The 9,574-nt window shown below is 45.4% G+C and overlaps 1 protein-coding gene across 1 annotated transcript in view; it reads left to right on the top strand.

Annotated features, from left to right (window-relative positions):
* T265_06670 (hypothetical protein) overlaps positions 1-8,941 on the top strand; it is a gene marked incomplete at both ends in the record, with an annotated part of 81,763 nt that extends 72,822 nt beyond the window's left edge. Inside the window, 3 exons of the mRNA XM_009171995.1 lie at positions 1,854-2,039; positions 4,835-4,905; positions 8,762-8,941. Of these exons, the coding sequence (XP_009170259.1) occupies positions 1,854-2,039; positions 4,835-4,905; positions 8,762-8,941 (437 nt within the window). The remainder of the gene's footprint in view (positions 1-1,853; positions 2,040-4,834; positions 4,906-8,761) is intronic.
* Positions 8,942-9,574: the final 633 nt, after the last annotated feature.

The following is a 9,574-nucleotide window of genomic DNA, read 5'->3' on the forward strand; positions in this document are numbered from 1 at the left end:
CCCCCCCCCCGAGCTGCCAGCATTCTCTTCAGTTGTCAGAACCAGCTTATTAAAAAAAAATCGCTCAGCTGTAGCACCCTTTTAGTGCCTAGCTGCCATGCCAAACGAATGAGGCACGAGGGCTGGGATACTGTCAGATCGCCCAAGCCTAGACAGGGGAAGTCGAGAGGCAGACAGAGGTCGGGTTCGAACCACGGACCTTCCTGTCAGTAAATTCGCACTCTAACCACTTGGTCCATCTCGCCCCAGCTTATCAGCCATTGAGTGTATCATTTTCGGCAACAGTTCAGTTGACGATCCACCCCTGTACCCGCGTCCTTCATCTAACTTGTTCAACTCAAGCTTTAGTCTTTGATTCGAGACGGTCCCTCCAGTTTGTAAAGTACTATTGCTATGTTTTTCTGCCTTGAACCGCAAACAGGTCGCAGTTTCAGTCGGTCTGTCAGCGACTTTTCTCAAAGACGATGATGGATCTTTGTGTCTTACTTTTGCCAGTTTGTTGACCCTCATTCTGGAAAAAGAACACGTTCTGACAAGCTGAGATCAATCTATCACTGTGTCTTCAGTCAAAAAGGTTCCTGAAGTGACTATTTTGGGCCATAGAGGTATAAGCCATACATTAGCCGTAACAGGTCCACTAGCTTCGATAATGCTGAGGCGTCTGACTATCACGTGAGACGCAAATCCGAGAGCACCAGAGGGAATTTCAACCTGCTGGGGATCTACTGATCATATCCACATGTAATCTTGTCCATACCATTCACGAACTGGCGGTTTTCCTTGACTTCAACGGTGTCTTCCACCCGGTGGCGTATGAGGAATACCCTCGAAGTTCTTGGATATTTGTGCCACTTTATAATCAACCATCCAAAGTTTCTCCTATTTTTGTTCCGTTTTGCACTACTCTCCGAACCCCCACAAATCTGGTTGTCAAAATCACATTTGTAGGAAGATTGGGGGACTTATTCTATGCAGATAACATTTATCATGCGTCCGTACAAATTGCCCTGAAAAGAATCTCGGAAGTGGTCTCGAAGTGCGGAATTTCCAACTTCCCTGTATGCCTTTCAAGCCCTTCCGAATGGGGGGTTTGAGATCTTTGATGAGTTTGCTTGCTCTGTCAGATGTGGCGGATGAGGTGAATGCACAAATCACCAGGGAACGAGTGGTATTAGCCAACTGGCGTCACTTTTAGCCTCAAAAACGAATATCACCGGGGTTAGGGACCGTGCCATCAAGATTCGCCTGTGACTACTGCTACCTTGTAGCGGATGTATGACCGCAGGTATAACGGTCCTTAGATGGCCACAAATTAGTGATTCTGACTGATTTATGCAGCATTTAAGGCTTATCAGTTCTAAGTAGTTGGAATATGTACTGCCACGCACGTACTACCAAAAGGGAGCCTTATAGTCTAATCCATATATTCCAATCTGATTCTAATCAACTGGACAGTAGGTCACGTTGAATCTCATGAATCCCCTTGCACATTGCATGGCGAGTTTGTCGTTGCTTCCTAGCTGAAACTTGTTGTTCTTGTGTGCTGTGCTTGTGTTGAGTGAGATTCGCAAAGGGTTAGTTAGATCAATCCTACGAATGGTGTCTCGGTCTAACGTGTTGCTTAGATGTATTTAGTTCTGAAGGTGTAGACACCTTGTTTCTTTAGCGGCATGGGGACCACCTCTTACTGGAGCTTTCTGGCTTCGTGATTACACATCAGTTAACCAAACAGTTTACTGCCGATGTACTGTTACAAATTAGTTGACTTGGTGTACGACTTGTTACCGGGATAGCCGTGTACGTTGAATTAAACTTACTCAGAAGGACGGTTTTTGCATCGAACCGTTTCACAGATACCTCTGTCAGCCCGACACGATTGGTCGCAAGACGTTCCTCTCAACCGCCGTCAGCTGTTCCCTGTCGGGCACTCGAGTTGGATGGCAACATAGCTTCGTTTTGGGGCTCCACGTTTGCTGATATGCTAAATGGCGACAGTAAGCCGAAGGATCCCAACCCCGATGCGACACTTCCAAGAACTCGTAAGTCATTGAGAACCATTCACTTACCTTTTTACTTCAATGAATAGTTGCAGTCCCCTTTTGTTGCTCTTGTTCGTTCAACCCAACTGTCTTTTCACTGATTACGTCCCGTTGGAAGCTTTGGTGCCTTACTGCTTTCAAGTTTTCCGAGCCTTTACAAGTATTAATCTCAAGCCCATAGAGTTATCCTTGTTTCAACCTCTGTCCTCTTATGTGGTTCAGTCTTTTTTTCACACCTTTCTCCCAGTGAACCCTATTAATGTCGTATTTTTAATTAAAATTTTGTCCTGTCAGTGAAGTCTCTGTGCTAAGACGCCCAAAAGTACTGTACAGCTGTTTCATCCTTATTGGGAACATCAGCCGTGCGCATCTCACGAAACTCCGAAGAGTCTCAAACCCGCGACCTCCTGGCTAGTATTTTGAACACTTAACCATTCGGCCACGAGTGGCTGATCAGCAGTGTGATTAACTCACACTTAGACAGGATATAGCGCTGCTCATCGTTCAATCACGGGATTCACATCACGCGGTCACACGTTGACTGGCTCCTCGAGCAACGACTTCTCAGATTGACGTTTAACTCATCGGGTGAAGTTTATTCTTCCACTGAGCTACTTATGGATTGTTGGTAGTGTGAGGAGATTAAGGATTTTCGTGGAGATTTCGTCCTGTAAGTGAAGCATCTGTGCTTAGACGCTGTCTCATCTGTATTGGGAATCATCAGCCGTACGCATCTCTCACAAAACTTAGAGTTTCAAACCCGTGATCTTCCACCCAAACGTTTAGCCTCTGTGCTTAACTGTGACTCGTGGGCTTGAAACTCTGGTTTCATACTACTAATGATTCCCAATAAGGATCAAACAGCTGTGCAGTGCTTCTCGGCTTTCCAGTATAGATTGGTTTCACTTACAGGATGAAATCTCATTTGAAAATTACAGTCTCCTCAAACTGCGTTTAAGGTTATACTGTCTACCGACCTCTTTTATGCGCAGAATCTTGAGTCAGTCCCGGGCAACTGTCAGCCGGTGGCTACACCAAATTGGCACGTGACTCCTCTGACACCAACTCAGTATGATATCAGTTTACAAATGAACGTCCGCCCTGAGACCGAGATGGCACAGGCCATACAGTACTGACCGAAGATTCACCTCACTTCTATGCTTGATTAAAGTGTTTCAGACCTTTTACTCTTCGCTTCGTATGACAACTACGAACTGAGAAAGTGCAATGGCCAATGTACTTTATTGACATGGCTAACAGCAATAGGTCTCCAAGTCTTATTGAGAAGGACGTTGACAGTCCAGGTAGCATAGACTGACCCACCGTTACGCTCCATCCTCCCACCAACAACACACTGATGACGTCGCCTCGATTGGGGATGAAATGTTTGCATTCCAATTGTCCAGCTCAGCGAACAAACCAACGATCAGGTATCAAAATCTTCCTCTTCTCTCTCGTGTTAGCGCACAATTTTCTCTTCAGTTGTTCTCTTCGCGCAAACACGAACGGTGCCGATTTTTGCTTTCGATAACGCCAATGATTCAAATGTTTGGTTCCAAGCTTTGCACTTCTAACCAATCAATGCCACAGCCTGATCAGTGTCTATCCTAATGTTCTTTTTCAGTTCTCCTGTCTAGACCTGGGTGAACCAGATGGTTCCGTCTTAGATAGGCGCGGATAATACCGGACCACAATCGGTGCTGGTAACCATTGTCCGTGCGCGATATCTGTGTGCCACCATCAACCGTTTTGGCTAGCATTCGGTAGTTTCAAGTTTCCATTGTCCACTAACATTGATCTGCTGCTAGGCCAAACTGTGCTTCATCATTACTTTGTCCAGTAGCTTGTCCAGACTGACGCCAAATTAGCTGCGTTAACAGCAAACTGTGGGCAAGTCGCACATTTTGAAACTGCGGTGAGAGATAGATGTCATTAGTGGTAAAGGGTTCAGTCTGTTTTCTGTAAATAGCATGGAAGTCTCTATCAAAACCTCCAACAACCCATTGCCGGAGCTGTCCGATGTTGAAGTTTATCCGTTACCTTATAACTTTATGAATTGTGCGTTTGTTGAATATACCGTTCGTTTGGAAACAGCGAATTTCTCGTTGATTTTGAGTGTTCATTTGCGATTCGTGATAAATGATAGACTTATTCGAGTCTCGCGTTAGCAACTTAAATTCATCATTAAAGTCTAACATTCGCCTTGTATCCTCTTTTCCGGGTATCTAGACTTATATTTTGGCATTCCAGGTAGAGACCTGGTTCTGTCATTCGGCGTTGATCGACCGACCTCCGAACAGCCTAAAAGCGCCGTTCACGCATTTCCTCTTTTGACGATTTTTAGATGAATGCTAGGACAGATTCGAAACTTATCAGGATTAAGGATATTCTTGTGAGATACCTGCAAGAAACGCAACGACGTTCCCCTTGCAGCTGCAATCCAGTGTGATCTACAGAAAGGAAGTCACTTCTGATTTCCCTATGATGTTCTCTGTTGAGACCAGATATTTTTGTAACCCATCAAAAGAGAGACTCCGATGATTTTGAGCTCTCATCATGTACCATCTAACATCTCGCCAATGTTTTGATGGAGAACCACTGACTTGAGTGCCTTGTGTCCCATCTGAATTTAAAATGACAAATGAGCGACCAGTATTTAACCAGAAAGCGAATGAGGTAGTCAGCGGGACTCATACACCGGTGTAGCGACGAGTGTCGAAATAATCGATACATACACAAAGGGCCGGCAGTTGATCTTCTCCCAACCTCTGTAATCTTCCCCTCTGTCTTTACAGCTTCGTCTGACTTGCGCACAACTCTGAAAAGTTCACCATTCAAATCGCCGTACACTTCCAGTCTGGTTTCGGTAAGTGTGCTGATATCTTTCTGATGGCATTCGACGATTGATCTGAGTTCCTACTTTGATCTTTCGAATTTGTGACCAAGGCGGTAACTTGAAGATCTAATGTCGAGGATTGTCAGACAATGTCCGTCTATGCCATGCATTTGTTTCATGTGAAATGGGCCCGATACTGGCGATCTTCTCAGTATGGGATGCCGGAAATGCTATCAACCACGAGCAACATTGTCCAAGCAGAAGGCAGCCTTCACATCTTGGCACAGATGCATCACTGACCGCCATATTGACCAGCCCTTAGGGGGATGATTCCTTATAGGAAGGCGCTTTGTCCCTCAACAGACTACTTGCATTTCCTAGTTAGTGAAGAGTGAGTAAGGGATTTCGAGCACACCGTTCGTCGGAAAAATGCGTATACCCCCACTCGTGCACGCTTTTCCGCTTGTTGGAAACGATATCCGGCCGGACACTTTTACATCAGAAAACTAGTAGTAAGCACCTAGTTCTGAACATCCGTCAGTGAGACTTTCCATATCGCTGGTGATCCATTGCTTCAGTTGATTGTTAGCAGTCTGATGAGATTTGGGAGTTTTCAACAGAGATTTCCTTCTGTAAGTGGAGCCAATCTGCACTACTAAAAAACGAGAAGCACTATTCAGCTCTTCCACCCCGATTGATACTCATGCGCATTGCGCACCAGACGGAACCTCAGGGAGCTTCGAACCTGGAATCTCCCGAGTAGTCTCAAACTAACGACTTATCACCGGTGTGATTAACTCTCACGTAGTCAAGATATAGCGCATTATGTACATACCCTATGTATCAGTGTTCTTTACTATCCTAAGCATCCAAGTGTTTTTGAAAACGAAAAAACAGTGGTTATTGCTAAATTTCATTCACCGTACATCGACTGACGTACGAATCCCGTTACATCCTACCGTAATTCTCCCAAATTCCCAATCAATCTACGATTATTTTTCCCTTTGACTCATCGCTAAACATAAATATGTACCAGTTGACCTTCAGCTCCCTGAATCGTTATGGTGTCCTTGGCAGTGGCTGTATTCATGAATAACCCGTTCCATCCGTTTTCCAACTAGTCAGGTAGTCACCTTTTGACTGACTTGCCCGAACACTCGCCCCAGTATGACCCATATTTTCGTAATACGGAACTTCACATAGGTTTACGCTCTATACTACCGTAATGTATGGCCCCATGATTTGTTCGCTAACCTGAGCCGCTTGGTTACAAACGTTTCATCACCAGTCGAGGTGATGTAATCGGTGCTTTGTTATTGGAAATACAACAGGGTTGCCCGGGTAAACCACCTCCATCACAGCCTGAGCTACCGATGTAACGGTGATACTACTAATGAGGGAGGCATGCGAGTAGTATGTTTTCTTCTTGTAAATTCGGTTTGTGTCTATTGAAAAGAGAGATCTGTTGCGGAATTCGTGGACTCGCCTTGTAGCCTTTGCTTGGATTTGAGAAACAGTCAAGGAATATCCAGAAAAGCTCAGGAAGACGCGTCCAAGAGAGGGTGGATGTTCAGTTTTTCTATACAAGATGCATATGAGAGTTTTGCTTCCCTGTCCAATAGTCTGTAACTGGTCATTTGGCATTTTCCAATAAATAACTCCGCGGCGAAGGCCTTCTTCCTTCCACCAATACTCTCTCCCGCTCGACAAAGGCTTTTTGGCTCGATAAGATTGTTCTCACGATTTCTCCACTACTGCCCGTTTCATTCTCTCGTTGAATATTTCGAGTTCCCTGGTGAAGTGAGAAGTTAGCAGCTGTGGGTTGAATACAATGGTTTTGGTGTGGGGCCACCATTTTCCACTATCGTTAACCATTTGGTGTATCCAGTCCAAAAGATAGCTGTTGAGCTGGCTGAGTTCACTGTTTAGAGCTTTCACATTTCGTTGCCAATTCTGTGTTGTGATCGTTCTCATCCAATGCATTGCTGGGCACATCGAACTCTGCGAAGCAGCCTATCCTCTGGCACGCAGAATGTAGTGCGCGATTAGCTCGTCCGTCCTTGGAGCGTTTCCTAGTCGTAAAACCATGTGGCATACTTCAGCACTGCTAATCCCATATTCCCTCAGAACGTAGGCACATAGGAGACACTGACTGTTTGACCCCGAAAGTCTTCACGCCTTCTCCGCATGGAGGCAGTAGGGACCACGATGTATACTCTGGCTTTCGTAAACATACTGATGCCACACCAATTCGGCAAAACCCACCTTTATCTTCCCAGTTCGAGAAGTAAGCTCAGTTTCATCCAGCCCACCAAGGCGTTCGTTCGCCTGCAAGCATAGCATAACCCCTCACTTCGCAGATCTAAATTGCGTTCCGAACTAACCCACATTCATCGCTATAATGGGATTGAACCCTACTTGACCGCCGAACAATCTGTCGCGTTAGAGCTGGACATGCTTTAGCTACCATACTGAGTAATGTGAACGTTTCTTCTATCAGTAATGAAACTGGAGCAACGCAACCTTAAATTCCCGAAATTTCGCCGTTCAAATTTTGAGAGTCAGCCCTACAGAAAGCTAGTTCATGTTCAGGTTTAGAGCAAGATAAAAGTACCACCACATTCTCACAAATTCTGATGGTTGTACTTGCGATTTTTCCATCCCCACGGTGACCATCGTGGCCATTTATTATTGCCCTTGATTCCCCAGCTGTAGTGACCACATTTCGTCCTGTTGATCGCGAGGTATCATGACTGCGTATTTACTGATTCTCAAAGTAAATATTGCATCACTGACAAACTCCTCATGTCTAAACTGGGGAACAAGAAAGTCAGGCACACAGAATCTGTGGTGGTACCTCCTCTAGCCAGTACACTTTTTAGAGCATACTCGTTCAACAACTCAGTTTTATCGTCCACGTTTTGTTGTGCGCACAGATCCATCTCCAACTGACTCGTCTTAATTGCCAGTTATTGCCGGTGTAGACATATCTTGACGATCATTGTTCAGCTTTGAACAATCCGCACAGTAGGTTTGGGTAAACACTGAGTTGGCCTATGATGTTATATGGTCTACAACGCCCAACAGTCCCTTCTCAGACAAGGACCACTCATGGGGACAGCCTGACTGGTCCTAGTTCTGGACTGGACAGTCTATCATCTACGGGGAATATCTGATCTCAGTCGCCGGTCAGTTAATATTGTGAATGCCCCAAATTTCAATAGTAATAATAACAATAACATAAAAACACCCTTTCTGTAAGGTAACGAACATCCATCATAGAGATCAGCTTTTATAGCTCACGAAAGCTGTCACCGTTGGCAAGCCACCGTTTCATAACTGGGTCCAAACTCGTGGGTGATTCCATGGGAACTATTCCCACGCTGATTGGTTGTTGGTCTGTTCGCCGGGCTTGGCAGTTGGATTGCAAACGTTTCATCACCGACCGAGGTGACATCGCACTGACAATGTCACCTCGACCAACAACCAACAGACCAACAACCAATCCGCGCACCCGATCCACCCATATTCCACAACATTGGCAATATTCCTACTCTGCTGTGAGCGACAAAGGGCCGACACTTATATCTGCGTTGTCTAAGACTATCAGAAAGGGGAGCCCCTCTCCTTTTAAGTAGATCACTTCGGGTCGTTGTCCCCATGTAATCTGCCGATCAAGAAGGTGTAGTAAACTCGATCCGCATCTATTTACAGTATGCGAAGGCTCACCGGTTGATCATATTCTTGTAGGAGGAATCACCAGGCGCGAGCCACATATGGCCTCAGCTAACATGTGGGGAAAATCACAGAAGTTGTTCGCTAGACAGGTGAAACTCACCTTAAGTTGAACCACGTAGAATGGGCAAATTTATGATCACGAATTCAGCCCGAGCAAGACTCTCAGAACGTTCATCCAGTTTCCTTTGAATCATCGGTTCAGTATTTAGAGCGCGAATTTACTGATCGGAAGGTCCGTGGTTCGAATCCAACTTCTGCCTCTTGGCTTCCCCTGTCTAGGCTTGGGCATCATGGAAATCTACCGGCCCTCGTGCGTCTGTTGGCATAGCAATTAGGCACCGAAAGGGTGCTAAAACTGAACGGTCAGTTCTTCCAGTTAATCATTTAATGATCTAATCATTATTGGGACCGATTGAGAAGTCATCATTTCAGAAGGGTTTGGTCGTTTAACCACCGAATATTTACCAATCCCCTTTGGAACAAGGACCTACTGATTACTTTTCGACGCTAACTACACAGTAGAACATTGATCTGTGGGGTTGACTGACCAACCGCGCTGTGTCCCATCGCTCGAACTGTTTCAGTCCTGGTAATCTGTTGAATCTCTCCCTCAACTCATGAAGTAATTTAGCTATTCAGTCGCTCCTTATTTTCAGTACTCATTGCAATCATTTATTCGATTCCTCATGGATACCCTCCAGAATTGACTGTACCTGATCTTTGATCTTTTTTTCAGAAATCGCGACACCAGGCCAAAGACGACGACGAGGTGGTCGCAATGTGAGAAAGCATCACATGGCATTTTCGCTCATCTACTCAATCTTTTCCTCTCCTCTCAGCATGTTCGCTTCACTCTGGTCATTTCAAGGGTTGCCTGTTTCGCGCCCCCCCCCCTCCTAGCCTATTTCTCAGTCATACTTTCATGAATACCACTATTTCGGACCATCCATCGTTTGCATTT

The sequence above is a fragment of the Opisthorchis viverrini genome, assembly GCF_000715545.1.
Source record: "Opisthorchis viverrini unplaced genomic scaffold opera_v5_141, whole genome shotgun sequence".
In the NCBI taxonomy this organism is placed as follows: Eukaryota; Metazoa; Platyhelminthes; class Trematoda; order Opisthorchiida; family Opisthorchiidae; genus Opisthorchis; species Opisthorchis viverrini.